General features: G+C 37.2%; 1 protein-coding gene across 1 annotated transcript in view; it reads left to right on the top strand.

Annotated features, from left to right (window-relative positions):
• The window catches only part of CCDC7 (coiled-coil domain containing 7), a 370,614-nt gene that overhangs the window by 193,620 nt on the left and 158,643 nt on the right, over positions 1–18,351 (top strand). Inside the window, exons 10-12 of the mRNA XM_007942477.1 lie at positions 10,132–10,162; positions 10,619–10,708; positions 14,591–14,679. Of these exons, the coding sequence (XP_007940668.1) occupies positions 10,132–10,162; positions 10,619–10,708; positions 14,591–14,679 (210 nt within the window). The remainder of the gene's footprint in view (positions 1–10,131; positions 10,163–10,618; positions 10,709–14,590; positions 14,680–18,351) is intronic.

The following is an 18,351-nucleotide window of genomic DNA, read 5'->3' as shown; positions in this document are numbered from 1 at the left end:
TCACCAATAAGTCTAGAGTCATTGATACTTCTTCTTTACTAGGTCCAATCAGCATAATGTCATCAATATAATGGACCAGTGTGATGTCTTGTGGAAGGGAAAGGCGATCAAGATCCCTACGGCCTAAATTATGACATGTGCCGGGGAGCTGATATACCCCTGAGGAAGGACTGTGAAAGTATACTGTCGGCCTTGCCAGCTGAAGGCAAACTGCTTCTGATGGTCTTTTGAAATTGGTATCAAGAAAAAGGCATTGGCCAGATCAATAGCTGCATACCAAGTACTAATTTGCTCAAGCAAGAGTTGAAAAGGCAAAGAGATGACTCCACAGTCATAGTGGGAGACTTTAATATGCCACTTTCAATGATAAGACCACATCAGGAACAGCAGCTGCAATTGAAGTCACCACTGGATTAAGTTTACGATAATCTACTGTCATTCTCCAAGATCCATCTGTTTTTTGCACAGGCCAAATAGGTGAATTAAATGGGGATGTGGTGAGAATTACCATCCCTGCATCCTTCAAGTCCTTGATGGTGGCAGTAATCTCTGCAACCCCTCCAGGGATGCAGTCCTGCTTTTGGTTTACTATTTTTGTAGGTAGAGGCAGTTCTAATGGCTTCCACCTGGCTTTTCCTACCATAACAGCCCTTACTCCACATGTCAGTGAGCCAATGTGGAAATTCTGCCAATTGCTGAGTATATCTATTCCAGTTATGCATTCTGGCACTGGGAAAATCACTACAGGATGGGTTCAGGGACCCACTGGACCCGCTGTGAGATGCACCTTAGCTAACTTGACCTCCATATGCCCCCACTCTGACTGGTGGGCCACAATGACGCTTTGGGTCTCTTGGAATTAGTGTCAATTCAGAGCCAGTGTCTAGTGATCCCTGAAAAGTCTGATTATTTCCTTTTCCACAGTGAACAGTCACTCTTGTAAAAGGCCTCAGATCCCTTTGGAGAAGGCTAGGAGAAAGACTGACTTTATAGATTTTTGGCAATGTAGTGGGATCCTTCCTCAAAGGGACCTGGCCTCTCCTTCATTCAAGAGGTTGTAGGTCTGTGAACTGACTCAAGTATGGGAATTGATTGAGAGGTCGTGACTCTGTATTCTGGTGATTCAATCTAGGTTACTGTTCACATGACCTAGAATTCTTCTGTCTATATAGATCAAGTAAATATTTAGTAGGCTTGTCATGTATTTCACTACTAGGAACATCGTGAGCAAGTAGCCAATGACATAATTCCACACGTGTCAGTCTATTCTGATTACTGTTCCTACTTTGCTGTCCATTATGGTAACTACACCCACCTTGCCTTTGTTGGTTAACTGCTACCACTTGGCCCCTACTACCATCGGGTCCAATCAACCACATCGTATGTAAGTGTCTTAGTTCAATTAGGGCAGTTCCCACTGTCAAATCAGGTTTACATAAAATAGCAATCACAGCAGTCTTTAAAGACACTCCTTTGCACTTTCAATGTGTTATCTATTTCTGAAAATTTAGTATTAGTGTTTTCTATTTCTATCTGTAGATTTTGTGTCATTTCCAATTTTTCATTTATTTTGACATTTTGTTCTTGCACTTTCTTCTGAAATTGTTCTAGGATTTTCTCTGTGTTTTCCTTAATTTTCTCAGTGCTTTCCATGATCTGTCTTTCTGTCCTTTTAAGTTATATAAATATAATTCTTTTTAATTCCTTATCAGGGTGTTCCAATGCTGCTTCTTCATCAGGGATGTGTTCTGGGTCTGTATCCTGCTCCCTTCCTTCTACCACTTTATCTTGCTTCTTTGTATGGACTGTGATGATATGTTGTCTCCTAGACATTGTTACATTGTTGTATTTAGATCTCTGTTAACTGTTTGTGAAGAGCAGCAAAGCATGAGTCAGGCTCTTCTTGGTGGTTATCCTTGGCCAGCTGATGGAGAAGAAAGTGGTGGCTCTCACTCAGTAAGTGGAGCTGCAGGAGTTGTGGGTGTAGTTCTGTCATATGGGCATTGTTGCTGTCTCCCATTCAGACAAAAACAACAATCAAAAAAAGTAAAAGTAAGTGGACAAAAAACACTCCATGTAAACACACAAGAACAATCACCAAAAATAGCAAAAAATAAAATAAAAAACAAAACCCCACAGTATCTGGGGAGAGCCCAATAAGAGCAAAAAAGTAGAGTACGGGAATAATGAATAAACAAATGGGAAAAATGCAAAAGGAAAAACACGGAATGGGGTTAACCATGAGAAAGAAAAAAATGGGAACCAGGAACAGGGAATAGAGAAAAAGCTGAGAACTAAAACCTGGGGAAAAAAAACAAAAAAACAAACTCACTGCTGTCGAGTCGGGTCTGACTCATAGCAAACCCCTCTTTGGGTTTCCAAGGTGTTATCACTATGGAAGTAGATTGCCCAACCTTCCTTCTGGGGAGTGGTTGGGGGATTTGAACTGCCAGCCTTCTGGTTAGCAGTGAAATGCCTGGAAAGGGAAGAATAAAGAATAATAATAAAAAGGACCATAAATAAATAAATAAATAAATAATAGTAATAATTTTAAAACAGACAAAAACAAATAAATTTTAAAAAAAATCTGGGCAGGGTGGGCTAGGGCACTCAGGCTGCATGCAAGCACACAGACTGGGATGGAATTCCTGCTGGCCCAGAAGTGGGTGGGAGTAAGGGATAGCTGTACTTCCATTTACCAAGAGGGTGTGGGGTCTAAGAGTAACAAGTTGCTCATGTCCTGAATGTCCTTGTGGTTCCAGGCAAGTGGAGCCTGTTTTTGAGTCCCTGAAATCTGGGAGAATGCTATTGCTTTAAATATCCAAAATGGTTGAACCACTTATAAACTTTCAAAATGACTGTGCCCTCTGGTCAGGCAAAAGTCCACAGCTCAGCCTAACTTCCTCTTCACTGGTTCTTCTTTTATTCACCAGCCACCAGTGCTGTCCTGTGTGCAGCCCCTGGTTAGCAGGGCCAATTTTTAGGTTAATTCTTAGGTCCTAACACCACTCAGCAATATCCAAGCTGTCTGTACTGTCAGGATGGCTGACAGACCATAGCTCCATATGTCTCCTTTTTTGGTGTTTTCACTCAGGTTCTTCCACTAGTTGGCGTTTAGTCCACTTCTATATCCTTCCCTTCAAAGCTTAGGGCACCAGGATTATCTTTTGTTCCTGTGTTAATTGTTTCCCCTTTTCTTTGTTGAAGAGGGTCTGTGCAGTCTTTCTGACTAATCCACCATCTTACCAAAACCTCTCTAATTCCACCTTTTTAAGGAATCACCATACTGATTGCCTAGGAGATCTCGTGGTGTCGTGCCTAAGGCATTTGACTGCTAACCAGAAGACTGGCAGTTCAAAAACCCCAGCCACTCATCAGAAGGAAGATTAGGCAATCTACTTACATAGTGACATCACCTCAGAAACCCAAGGAGGGGTTGCTATGAGTCAGATTTGGCTCCATGGCAGTGAGTTTGGTTTTTTGGTTATACTGATTTCCACAGAGGTTTTATAATTTTACAGTCCCACCTGCAGTGTATGAAAGTCCCCATCTCTCCACATCCTCACCAGCATTTATCCTTTTCTGTATTGTTGAATTTTGCTATTAGTGCTGGGGTGAGATGGTATCTCCTTGTTGTTTTGATTTGCATTTCTCTAATGGCTAATGATTGTGATCATTTCTTCATGTGTTTTTTGGCTGCCTGAATATCTTCTTTGGTGAAGTGCCTATTCATGTCTTCTGCTCATTTTCAATTGGATTGTTTATCTTTTTGCTGTTGAGCTGCTGTAGTTTTCTATAAATTTTAGAGATAAGTCCCTTACCAGGTATGTCATTGCCAAATATTTTTTTCCATGCTTTCGGTTCTTTTTTTACTCTTTTGGAGGTCTTTTGAAGCACATAAAATTTTAATTTTCAGAAGGTCCCAGTCATCTATTCTATCTTCCTCTTTTTGTGCATTTTGGGTTAAGGTTGATAGTCTATTTATGCCATAAATTAGGGCCCCTAAGTTTGTCCCTATTTTTTTCTTGACCAATTATATAGTTTTAGGCTTCATATTTAAGTCTTTGATCCATCTGTAGTTAGTTTTTGTGCATGGTATGAGGTATGGATCTTGTTTCGTTTTTCTGCAAATGGATAACCAGTGTTTTCCCAGCACCATTTGTTAAACAGACAATCTCTTCCCCATTTAATGGATCTTGCCCCTTTGTCAAAGATCATCTGACCATAGGTCGATGGATCTATTCCTGGATTCTCAATTCCATTCCTTTGGTCTATATGTCTGTTGTTGTACCAATACCAGGCTGTTTTGACTACTGTGGCTGTATAGTAGGTTTTGAGGTCTAGGAGTGTGAGACCTCCTACTTTGTTCTTCTTCAATAGTGTTTTGCTTATCCCAGGTCTTTTTTCTTTATAAAATTAGAGATTGATTTTTCCATATCTTTAAAGAATGTTGATGGAGTCTGAATTGGGATTGCATTGAATGTACAGATTGCTTTGGTTAGTATTGATATTTTCATCCTATTCAATCTTTCTACCCATGAGCATAGTATGTTCTTCCATTTATATAGATCTTTTATGATTTCTTGAATAAATGTTTTGTGGTTTTTGTTACATAAGTCTTTTGTGTCCTTGGTAAGATTTATTTCCAAGTGTTTTATTTTTTGGTAGCTGTTGTAAATGGTATTGATTTCCTAATTTCCTTTTAAGCACTCTCTTTGCTGACATAGAGGAATCCAACTAATTTTTGTATGTTGATCTTGTATCCTGCCACTATGCTAAATCTCTCTATTAGTTCCAGTAGTTTTCTTGTTGAGTCTATTGGGTTTTCTATGTATAGAATCATATCACCAGTAAATAGGGATAATTTTATTTCTTCCTTATCAATTTGGATGCTTTCTATTGCATAGTGGCTAAAGCACTTGACTGCTAACTAGAAGGCTTGCGGTTCAAACCCACCAGCCACTCCTCAGAAGGAAGGTTGGGCAATCCTACTTCCCTAGTGATACTGCCTTGGAAACCCAAGGAGGGGTCGCTATGAGTTGGGGCCGACTCGACAGCACATAACAACAACAACAACAACAGAACTTCCAATACAATATTGAATAGAAGTGGTGATAGAGGGCATGCTTCTGTGGTTCCCATTTGCAAGGGGAATGGTTTCAGTCTCCCTCAATTGAGAATAATGTTGGCTGTTGTTTTTGCATATATGCTCTTTATTATGTTGTGGAATTTCCCTTCTATTCCTATTTTTCTGAGAGTTTTTTTTTTTTTTTAATCAAGAATGGGTATTGGATTTTATCAAATACTTTTTTGAATCTATTTATGTGATCGTGTGGTTCTCCTTTATTTTACTTATGTGATGGATTACGTTGCTTGTTTTTGTTTTGTTGAACCATCCTTGGATACCTAGTATGAACCCCACTTGGTCTTGTTGTACTGTGTCTTTGATATATTATTGGAGTCTATTGGCTAGGATTTTGTTGAAGATATTTGCATCTATATTCATGAGGGATATTGGTCTGTAGTTTTCCTTTTTAGTGGTGTCTTTGCCTAGTTTTGATATGAAGGTTATGTGTGTTTCATGACATGAATTTGGGTGGATTCCATCTTTTTCTGTGGTATGGAATAGTTTGTGTAGGATTGGTGTCAGTTCTTCTCTGAATATTTGGTAGAATTCTCCAGTGAAACCATCTGTGCCAGGCTATTTTTTTGTTGTTGGTAATTTTTTTTTTTTATGACCTTTTCAGTTTCTTCTTTTGTTATAGGTCTGTCCATATTTTCCACTTAATTTCTTTTATTGGCTGAATAGTATTCCATTGTGTATATGGACCTCATTTTGTTTATCCATTCACGTGTTGATGGGCATTTAGGTTATTTCCACATTTTGACTACTGTGAATAATTCTGCAATGAACATTGGTGTACAGGTCAATGTCTGTGCTTTCAAGACTTTTGGATATATAACTAGGAGTGAAAATTTTGGGTTACATGGTAGTTCTGCAAAGGGAAATATTATTATGAGTATTCTGGACATCTCAAACTTAAGGATAGCAATATGACCTGATCTGAGAAACAAGTAGATATCAGCCAGGACTTAAAAAGAAAAGAAAGGCTATGTAACACAGTTATATTCTGACACATATGGGGTCACCATAATCAGAACAGACTTATTGGCAACTGGAGGTTCTGTAGCTTAGAATCTACTGGAAACTCCATAAGTAGGTGATGATTGACTTACTCCAAAAGGAAACCCCATATCCATTAGCAACCAGTTCCTGATCTGAGAAACCTTAAGACAATAGGGATTTTTCCTCCTTTTGTTTTTAAACATGGAAAAGAAACTTAGAAATGTAGTCAGTTATTAGAAAAATATATGGACAAGCTGTAAATAATACATATAGTAAGGTAAGAAGAACTGTGTTCTTGACCTTGGCAAAACCAGTCTGAACTAAAGGTGGATCTCTGTTGAAGAAGCCTAAAGCAAGGGTCGAAAGGTCTTGAGAAATGCTAGTAAATGCTAGAAATCTACAGAATATAGAATATTACATTTACAATAATAAAGCTGGACCCAAAGTAAAAAAAGAGAAGAGGATTCAGGACTTAAACCCCATCAAGATGCTTTTTATTTTCTCTGTATTTGAGCTTCATTTTCTTTTCTTCCATTCTTCTTTTTTGCTGAAAGGGAAAGCCATGACTTTTGACAATGCCTAAGGTTTAATCTTTTAGTTTTAGTCATTCAGAGAGATAATACTTGGATTTTCCAGATCTAAAATATCACAAATATGACACAGAAGTCAAATTTTGCTGAAGAACATTCAAAAACAGCTGCAGCAGTACACCTATGGGAACTGCATGAAATTCAATCCATATTCAAAACAGGATGTGGAATGAGGGGTATCATTGCTAATGTCAGATGGATCTTGGCTGAAAGCAACGAATACAAGATAGATGTTTACCTGTGTTTTATTGAGCATGCAAAGTCTTTTGACTGTGTGGATCTTAACAAATTATGGATAACATCATGAAAAATGGGAATTCCAGAGCACTTAACAGTGCCCCTGAGGAACCTGTACATAGATCAATAAGGAGTTGTTTGAATAGAACAAGGAGATAATGCATGGTTTAAAATAAAGAAGAGTGTGTGTCAGTGTTGTATACTTTCACCATACATATTCAATCTGTATGTGAGCAAATAATCCAAGAAATTAGAGTCTATGGAGAAGAGTGTGGCATCAGGATTGGAGGAAGACTCATTAACAACATGCAATATGCAGATGACACAACTTTACTTGGTGAAAGTGAAGAAGACTTGAAGCACTTACTGATAAAGATCAAAGACTACAGTATGGGATTACACCTAAACATAAACAAAAATCCTTACAAGTGGACCAACAAGTACATATAGCATCATGATAAACAGAGAAAATATTGAAGTTGTCAATGATTTCATTTTACTTAACTCCACAGTCAATGCCCATGGAAGCAGCAGTCAGAATATCAAACAACATAATGCAGTGGGCAAATCTGTTGCAAAAGACTTCTTCAAAGTGTTAAAGAGCAAAAATGTCATTTGAAGACTAAGCTGCACCTGACCCAAGCCATGGCATTTTCAGTTGCCTCATATGCACGTGCAAGCTGGACAGTGAATAAGGAAGATTGAAGAATAATTGATTCATTTGAATTGTAGTATTAGAGAATACTGAAAATACTGGTTACGTAAGTTCTAGAATCATAGCAACGTGATAACCACTATAATATGACAAACTGACGATGAGTGGTGGACCTTGTTTGAGGCGGTAGTTTCTTTGATATAGTACCAAAAAGACAAAACATTTGTTCTACAATTGATACCATAAAGAAAATGGAAAGATAACTTGTAGACTGGGAGAAAATATTCACAAATGTATGTCTGATAAGAGACTTTTATGCAGAATATATGAAGAACTCTTACAACTCAATAATAAAAAGATAAGCCACTTAAAATTAAATTTAAAATGTGCAAGGCAAGATATAAAGACAACAAAAATAAACACTTACATACACACACACACACACACACACTAAGAAAAAAACTATGCAAAGGATCTGAATAGAAATTTCTCAAAAAAAAAAAAAAAAAAAAGGCATAGAAGTGGCCCCAAAAACCACACAAAAAATGAAGTGTGATTCAAAGCCACAATGAGATACTTCTTCACACTCACTGCATTGAGTCAATTCCAACTCAGTGACCCCCTTTGAGTTTCCAAGGCTGTAAACCTTAATGGAGGCAGACTGCCTCATCTTTCTTCTGTGGAGCAGCTGGTGGGTTCAAACCATCAATTGACCTTTCGGTTAGCAGCCAAATGCCTTAATCACTACACCACCAGAGCTCCTTACTCACATCTACTGTTATTGTTGTTATGTGCCCTCGAGTCGGACCTGCCTCATAGTGACCCCTCGTTGGGTTTCTGAGGCAGTACCACTATGGAAGTAGATTGCCCCATCTTCCTTCCGAGGAGTGGCTGGTGTGTTTGAACTGCCAGCCTTCTGGTTAGCAGTCAAGTGCCTTAGGCACTATGCTACCAGAGCTCCCTCACACCTACTAGGGTGAATATAATCAAAAGACAGACAATAACAGTTGTTAGCAAGGAAGTAAAGAAATTAGAACCTTCATACACTGTTTTGTAGCTGGTTTGGGAAACAGTTTGGCAGTTCCTCAAAATGTTAAACACATAGCTGACCTATGACCCAGAAATTCTGTTTCTTGGTTAATAACCAAGAGAAATTAAAACATATACCCACACAAAAACTTGTACCTGAATATTCATAATGGCATTATTAATAATAGCTATAAGTGGACAAAACCCAAATGTACATCAACTGTTGAATGGATAATAAAATGTGTATATCCATTCATATAATGGAATATTATGTGACCAAAAAAAAGGACAAAGTCCTGATACTATAGCATGGATGAACCTTGAAAACACTCACAGAGGATTACCTATTCTATGATTCCATTTATGTGAAATATCTAAAAAAGGAAAATCTATAGTGACAGAAAGTAAATTAGTTACTGGCAAGGGTGTAGAGGTATAAGGAGGAATAGGAACTGGTTGCTAATGGATATGGGGTTTCCTTTTGGAGTAAATCAAATATTCTAAAATCAGATAGTGGTGATGGTTGGCAACTTGTTGAAAATATTAAAAGCCATTGAACTGTACACTTTGAATTGGTGAATTTCATGGTGTGTTAATTATATTGTGACATAATGCTATTAGAAAATGTCTTATTGTAATAAACATACATTCATTAAAAATAAATCTATATAGGTGCTCTGGTATCACTGTAGTTAAAGCATTGGGCTGCTATCTAAAAGGTCAGTAGTTTGAACCTGGTAGCCACTCTGTGGAAGAAAGATGAAGCAGTCTTCTTCCATAAAGATCTGTTTCCCTTGGAAACCCAATGGTGGTCACTATGAGTTTGAATACACTCAAAGGCAATGAGTTTTGTTTTGGAGATGGTGTATCCATACTATGAAATAGATTTCAAGAAACTGCAGCTTAGAGTGAAATCTGACCAGGAGGTTGTTTTTGTAAATAAAGTTTTATTGGAACACAGTCACATCTATTAATTTATCTGTCATTTATAGCTACTTTTGCAGAATTGAGTAGTAGTTACAGAGACAATCTAGTCTGAAAAATCTAAAATATGTCCTATTTGGCCCTTTACAGAAAAGTTTGCTAACTCCTGCTATAGAATAATAGCTAGCATTTAAAAGGAAGGAGATAGATCTCTGTATTCTGACAAATAGATCTCAGACATTATGTGAAGAAATTAAGTTGGGAACAATACATACAGTGATGTCATTTATGTGAAAAAGAAAACAGAAATTCAACTCACTAATAAAAATTATAGAACTGAATAGGTATATACAGTATTGTATAACTGCACAGAGCAAGTTCTGGAAAGATAAGTAGCAATTTAATATTATCTCTGGGTAGAAAACTGGGTTTGTGGAACTGTAGTCAAAGTATCTTATCTATATTATTTTAATATTTTACAAGGAAAGTGAATTAATATGCTATATAAATAACAATATCATAAATGTAAAATGACAATACATTATAGAAATTTTTGGTTTGTTTTTCAGAGCTATAAATGAACATGATTCATTAGAGGCCGTAAGTATAGCATGTTTAAGTTGAAACTGCACTTTACCCTTGATGCTTTAATAGGTTCTAGAAATTATAAGGATACATAATTCTAAATAAAGATCCAATGCTTTCTCAGTTTATTTAGGAGATATCTATGCATATGTGAGCATGAAAGCTTTGCCTATTCATGCTTTTTTGTTAGATTTCACTAGATCTTATTATAATTCAGAAATCCTTCACTAATAAAATATTAAACTACAATATCCCTTCTTTTATCAAAGTCTTCCAATCTTCCATTCATTGTCACTTTTTTTTTCCTTTACTTCTTTTAGGCATAATTATAGCTTCATTATACAGATTAATACCAATGGTTCATTATTTCCATGAGCTAATGAAGATTTTTTGTATTAATAATTAAGTATCTAGATAACTTCTCTATACTCATATTTTTATTATTACTAAAATGATAAAGCTTGTTTTTAGAAATACAGTAAGATGCAAAGTGATTTCCAGTTGTTATCTGAGGAGAAATCAGTGCTGGAAAATGAGCTACAAAAATTGAAGAATCCAGAGGTAGGTAAAATCTGTAGATAGCTTTGGGTAGTATTGACATCTTAACAATATTAAGTTTTCCAGTTTATTAACATGGGATGTCTTTTCATTTATTTAGATCTTTTTGTAATATCTTTCAGCAATGTGTTATAGTTTTCAGTGTACAAGTTTTTAACTTCCTTGATTAAATTTATTCTGCTATTTTATTCTTTTAGAAGATATTGTAAATAGAATTGGTTTCTTAATTGCATTTATTTACTATTCGTTGTTAGTGTATAGCAACAATTTTTTTTTTTTTTTTTTTTTAGGAACAACTGATTTTTTTGTACGTTGATCTTGTACCCTGTATCACTACTGAATTTATTACCACTAATAGGAGCTGTGGTAGTGTAGTGCCTAAGGCACTTGAAGGCTGGCAGTTCAAACCCACCAGCCACTCCTAGGAAGGAAGGTTGGGCAATCTACTTCCGTAGTAATACTGCCTCAGAAACCCAAATAGAGGTCGCTATGAGTCGGGTCCGACTCGGCGGCGCATAACAACAACAACAACAACAATAGGTTTCTGTGGATTCTTTGAGGTTTTCTACATATAGGATTATGCCATCTGTGAATATAGTTTTACTTCTTCCTTTTTAACTTTCGTTTCTTTATTTCTGGCCTAATTGCTGTGCCTAGAACTTCCAGTACAAAACTGAATAGCAATGATGAAAATGGGCATCCTTAACTTATTTCTGAGGAAGATCTGGTAGCACAGTGCTTAAGGCATTTGACTGCTAACTAGAAGATTGATGGTTCAAACCCACCAGCTGCTTCACAGAAGGAAAATGGGACATCTACTTCCATAAAAGATTGACCACCTTGGAAACCCAATGGGGATTGGTATGAATCAAATCGAGTCGATTGGAAGTGGGTATCTTATTCCTGAACTTAAGAGGAAAAAATTCAGTCTTTTACCATTAAATATGATGTTAGTTGTTCATTTTTCATAAATGCCGTTTATCATATTAAGGAATTTCCCTTCTATTCCTAATTTTCTGGGTGTTTTCATCATGAAAGACACTGAGATGAACAAGGTTCCCCCCCCTTTATTAATGTTGTATAATATGTGGATTTTTTTTCTTCCTAGTGTATAATATTTTTAATATAGTGTTGGAATTGGTTTACTAATATTTTGTTGAGGATTTTTGCAACTATATTCCTTAGAGATATTGGTTTATAGTTTTCCTTTCTTCTGATGTCCTGATCTAGTTTTATATCAGGGTAATGCTGTCCTCATAGAACCTAGAGTAACCTCATTGAATAAGAAGTGTCCACTCCTCTTCTATTGCTTGGAAGAGTTTGAGAAGTATTAGTGTAAATTTTTCTTTAACTTTTTGATAGTCTTCACCATAAAATTCCAATTGAATTTGGGCTTCTTTAATTGGTAAAGTTTTACTATTGATTCAGTCTAATTACTTGTTTTAGGTCTTTTGACTTTGTCTGTTTCTTCTTGAATCTGTTTAAGTAATTTGTGTGTTTCTAGGAATTTTTCCAATTCATCTAGACATTCTAATTTGTTGATATACAATTGTTTATAGAAAGCTGTTATCATCTTTGGAAATTTCTATAAGGTTGATAGTAAGGCCCTCACTTTCATTTCTGATTTTAGTTATTTGTGTCTTAGTTTTTTTCTTTTTCATTCTGCCTAAAAATTTAGCAATTTTATTCATCTTTTAAAAAACCAACTATTAGTTTATTAATTCTCTCTACTGTTTATTTCTATCCCCTATCTTTAATCCTCCCCCCCCCCCTTTCTGGTAACTTTGGGATTAATCTTTTCTTTCTAGTTCCTTAAGCTGTGAAGTTAGGTTATTGATTTGAGATCTTTCTCCCTTTTTCATATAAACAGTTTTCATCATTTTTCAGTTCATTTTTTCTCTCATTATTTTAGTGATTGCCAGTAGATATTAGAGTTTCCAAGAAACTTATATTTAAGCTGGAACATTATTGGAGGACCTTAACATTCCTATTAAAATTATTATTGTTGTTGTTTTTCATATTTTACAAGGAATTGTTTCACTTTGTGTTTAACTTGGGAGAACTTTGCTGCTATATTGAATTTAATGTGTGTTTTAAGTTGTGATCAATAAAACAAATAAGCACTTTCAGCCTTAATAAAAACTAAACCAGTTGCCATCAAGTCAATTCTGACTTATGGTGACCCCATATGTGAGAGTAGAATTATACTAAACCTACTGTCTTTGAGTCAATTCCAACCACCACTGGGTTTCCAAGTCTGTATATCTTTGTGGAAGTAAATTGACTCAGCTTCCTCCCTTGAAGCAGCTGAGGGTTTGAACCACCTACCTTTGGTTTAGCAGTCCAGTGCCTTAACCACAGCACCACCAGAGCTCTTCAGAACTGCACTATGTAGGGTTTTTAAAGCTGTGACCTTTTGGATACAGACACCAGGCTTTTCTTCTGAGGTGTGTCTGGGTGGGTTCCAACTGCCAACATTTCAGTTAGCAATTGAGCACTTAATCATTTGCCCCATTCTTTAATAAAACCAAAAACCAAACTCACTACCATAGAGTCAGTTCTGACTCATAGTGGCCCCCACTGCGTTTCTGAGGCAGAAAATCTTTATGGAAGTAGATTGCATCATCTTCCTTCCATGGAGTAGCTGGTGGGTTTGACCTCCAACCTTCTGGTTAGCAGTCAAATGCTTTAGGCGTTGTGATACCAGCTCCCTATTATTAAGCTAATAAAAAATATCCAATCATTTAAATATTAAACTTTTTCTCTGCTTTCTTATATAAAATAACTTACTACTACATAGTGGGAGCTCTGGTAGCATAGCGCCTAAGGCACTTGACTGATAACCAGAAGGCTGGCGGTTCAAACCCACCAGCCATTCCTCAGAAGGAAGATGGGGCAATCTACTTCCGTAGTGATACTGTCTCGGAAACCCAAGGAGGGGTCACTATGAGTCGGGTCCGACTTGATGGTACATAACAACAACCACAACTACATAGTAATTCAAAAATACCTTAAAACATATGGTCAGTTCTGGTAAAATAATTATCTTGAAATGTGAATCTGTGCCAACAAAATTGAAATATCAGGGATCAATTTGAGTATAATGCAAATTTCACATTTGCTTACACATTATTTCATTTGTGAGAAACACTAGAAAATGGCACATGGCTCAACTGAACCATGTAGGAATACATAAAACACATGCCTGCATACAGCTCAAACATTTACCAGCTACTTTAGTGTACCGTGCATATAATGTGCCATTATCAGTCCACACCTGGTGTTATATCTTTTCATCCAATCCCAGGCAATTCCTTTTCTAACACTTCATGGTAACTTACCAGTTACAACCTATTCAACGCTCACTTCTACAAACATGTTTCAAATAGTTTTCAAGATAAAGAGCTATATTTATTATAGTATTTATGTATTTCTTAATCATTTAATTGGTGTAATACTGTACTTCTCTTTTTATTAGTTTACTTTCAAATGTGTCATTGTCAATGTTTCTGAGTGCTGTGCACCTAATCTCATTTTTCTCATATGTCTTACACTTGTGATTGCATGATTTTGCATAGTGCAAAGAATTTTAAGAATGCACATACCACATAGTAGCAGACCTGACAAATTTCTTCAGGGGAATTTAATTGTTTTCATATTTATTAGCTTATATACAACTTATATTTAATAAAGTACCATTACAAATATTCTGGCTGGATCATTAATTTCTTTTGCTTCTTCTATTCAAACACTTTTCCTTAGAAATCTAGTATTTGTGTAGTGAGACTCTAAGAGAAAAATGGAAATTTTAGTAATGTATATTATATTCTTCTATAATGTATTGTGTCTTCAACTATTTATTTTTTGTTACATATAATTACACAGAAAACAAAGTCTATATCTGATCGAACAAAGAAAGCAGCTGTAAAACAGGAGAAGAAAAAAGACAAAGGAAAATCTGAGGAATCAGAAGAGTAAGACATAAAGATAATGTTCATATTTTTCTTTTTTGTGAATTTTTATGCTCATTATATACAAATGATTTATGGTCATATGAACATAAGTTTTTAATAGGTACTTTAAAAATTATATCATTAGCAAATATGTAGTTTTATAAGCAGACTAGGATATGATTTAAGGAGAAATCTGAAAAGGCAAGAGCTAAGAACCAAAAGCAAGTTGGGGAATAAATCATGAGATGTTCAGAAATAGGTTGTTGTTGTTATGTGCTGTCGAGTCAGATCTGATTCATAGCGACCCCTCTTTGGGTTTCTGAGGCAATATCACTACAGAAGTAGATTGCCCAACCTTCCTTCCAATGTGTGGCTGGTGGGTTTGAACCGCCAGCCTTCTGGTTAGCAGTCAAGTGCCTTAGATACTATGCTACCAGAGCTCAGAAATAGGTAAACAGAATTAAATTTGTTTCCTTCATGGTCTAGCTAATTATTTGTAATTTTTTAAAAAAATACATTTTATTGAATTACAATTTACATACCGTGAAATACACAAGTCTAAAGTAACATGGGTCAATGAATGCATTCTTTTTTTTTTTTCTTTTTGCAATGTTCCTGTCCCTCCCCTCCTATTCCTGGTAACCAACAAAGAAAGTTTCCTTCCATATATAAACCTTTCCTTGACTTTTTACAATAATGAACTAATACTATATTTGTCCTTCTGTGATTGACTTATTTCACTCAGCATAATGTCCTCCAAATTCATCCATGTTATGCGGTGTTTTGCAGACTCTACATTATTTTTTAGCGCTGCATTACATTCCATTGTGCGTATGTACCATAGTTTGGTCATCCACTCTTCCATTGATGGGCACATAGGTTGTTTCCGTCTTTTGGCTATTGTAAATAGTGCTGTGATGAACATGGGTGTGCATATATCTGTTCCTGTACTAACGCTCACCTCGCTAGGATATATACCTAGTATTGGGATTGCTGGATCAAATGGTATCTCCAATTCCAGCTTTCTAAGGCATAGCCATACTGCTTTCCACAGTGGTTCTATCACTTCACAGTCCCACCAGTAGTGTGTTGTTGTTGTTGTCGTGTGCCGTCAAGTCGGCCCCGACTCATAGCGACCCCTCCTTGGGTTTCCGAGGCAGTATCACTACGGAAGTAGGATTGCCCAACCTTCCTTCCGAGGAGTGGCTGGTGGGTTTGAACCGCCAGCCTTCTGGTTAGCAGTCAAGTGCTTTAGCCACTATGCTACCAGAGCTCCTAATCTCTCCACATCCTTGCCAGCATTTGTTATTTTCTGTCATGTTGAACTTTGCCATTAGTGCTGGGGTGTGATGGTATCTCATTATTGTTTTGATTTGCATCTCTCTGATGGCTAAAGATAGTGAGCATTTCTTCATGTATTTGCTGGCTGCCTGAAAGTCCTCTTTGGTAAAGGATCTATTTATATCCTCTGCCCATTACTTAATTGGATTGTTATTCTTTTTGTTGTTGAGATGGTGGAGTTTTCTATAAATAGTAGAGAAAATATCCCTTGTCAGATATGTAATTATCAACAAGTATGGATTTGTTGCTGTCATTTTGTTATGTGCCTTTTCAGTTGTTCCTGATTTCTTTGTCCCACATAGTTTTCTGTGCTGAGCTTGTTTTGTCTACGGATCGTGTTATAACTTCCCTCATTGCTGTTGTTTTTGTATTTGCTAAATATTTGTGCTGGTCCTCTCTTTTATTTTGATGTGAAGGTTTATCATTTTTCTTTGAGGTTACCCTATGATTTATAATTTTCTCCCCAAGTTTAGAACAGTCTATCTTGCAGTTGTCTTGACTACCTTACCATTTAGAAGTTCTGTAACTACAGATTTTTTTTCCTTCTTTTTGGTTTGTAGTTGTCCTCATTTGTCAATTGATGTCTCTGGTTCCCTGTTTACAATTTTGTAGGCTTATTTACTTTGGATACTTCCAAAACTGGATTGGTGCGGTAGTTATGTTTGTGTGTCAACTTGGCTGGGCCTGGTTGGGTGGCTGGGCAGCTGATGGTAGTTATTCCTCATGATGAGACTGGTAATCAACTCCATGGTGGAATGTACTGTGAGCAGCTGAGTAGCTGTCTTTGGGTATGTGGTCTGCTTCCCGTATATAAGTAGCAGCTTTGGGAATGGTCCTCTAGCTTATAGCATGCTTGGACCCTGCATGTAGTCATGTCATTGTTCAGCAGCCTGCCATTCTCTGCCAACCTGGGGACTTAAATGGACGTGAATTAATGGCCTGCTGAGTGGTTTGGTAACATTGAGACTGTGCTTTTTCACTTGTCAACCTTGGGCTTGGCAGCCTCAGCAGCCAGCAGTTATCTGAGTGAAGAAAAGCCTCTAGCTTCAGTGGGCTGGGAGCTGGAGGCAGAGCTGAAGCCCAAGGCTGAGGGGCTTTCACCCAGCCCCTAGAGCCTGGCACTTTGAACTTGGACTTAAAGCTTCCAAACTGTAGGAGAATAAACTCATGTTTGTTAAGGCCATTCCATTTGTGGTATATTTCTCTCAGAGTGGTACTAGGTAACCAGAACAGTTGGTTTCTGGGTTATGTCATCATGTGTGTTAATAGTGAGTTGTTTGCTGTTGTTGGTTCTCAGTCCAACAGATTCTCTTTAGCATCTCTTGTAAGCTTGGTCTGATTTTAACAAATTCCCTTAATTTCTGCTTATCTGTAAATGCCCTAATTTCATCATCAAATTTGAGGGACAGTTTTACTGGGTATATAATTCTTGGTTGGAAATTTTTCTGTCTCAGGGTTTGATATACATATACCATCCCGTTGTCTTCTCACCTGCATGGTTTCTGCCAAGAAATCCGAGCTTAGTCTTATTGGTTGTCCCTTGTAGGTAACTTTTTGTTTTTCCCTTGCTGCGTTCAGGATTCTTTGTCTTTGGTTTGGTGAGTTTGATGATGATATATCTTGGTGATTGTTTGGGGTTCATTGGACTTTTTGAATGGATATATTCTCATCTTTCATCATACCAGGAAAATTCTCTTCCAACAAATCTTCGACAATTTTCTCTGTGGTTTTGTCTCTTCCTGTTCTGGAATTCTGATTGTTGTTATTGTTGTTATTATGTGCCATCGAGTCAGACCTGACTCATAGTGACCCCTCCCTGGGTTTCCGAGGTGGTATCACTATGTGCTTTTTGGCACATCTGGATCCTGCATTTGGCCAAGTCTTTATCCCAGTGGACTGCCATGTTTTCTGCTGATCTTGGAACTGTTTCTGGGGTTGAACTAGTGGTCTGCTGTGTTGCTTGATGATTTTGGGACTATGGCATTTTACTTGTTGACCTTGTGTTAGCAGGCCAGAAGAGCAGGAGAAAGGGGATAAAAGCCAGGAACCCGGACAGAAGACCAGTCAGCTCCAGGGTTACAGGTGAGGAGAGACAACTCAGGGACACCCAAAGTAGCAGGCAGGAAGAGCAGAAGAAATGGGATTAAAAGCCAGGAAGCCAGAGAGAAGAGCAATCAGCCGAAGGGATTAGATGAGGAGAGGAAACTCAGGCCGGCCCAGAGTAGCAGGCTGGAAGAACAGGAGAAAGGGCATAAAAGCCAGGAACCCGGACAGAGGAGCAGTCAGCCCCAGGGACAACTCAGGGATGCCCAAAGCAGCAGGCCAGAAGAGCAGGAGAAAAGGGATTAAAAG

Source organism: Orycteropus afer, unplaced genomic scaffold (genome assembly GCF_000298275.1).
Source record: "Orycteropus afer afer isolate SDZICR_OR568_19922 unplaced genomic scaffold, OryAfe1.0 scaffold00090, whole genome shotgun sequence".
NCBI classification, from domain to species: domain Eukaryota; kingdom Metazoa; phylum Chordata; class Mammalia; order Tubulidentata; family Orycteropodidae; genus Orycteropus; species Orycteropus afer.
The sequence above is the reverse complement of the archived record's forward strand: the minus strand, read 5'-3'. Positions and strand labels throughout refer to the sequence as shown.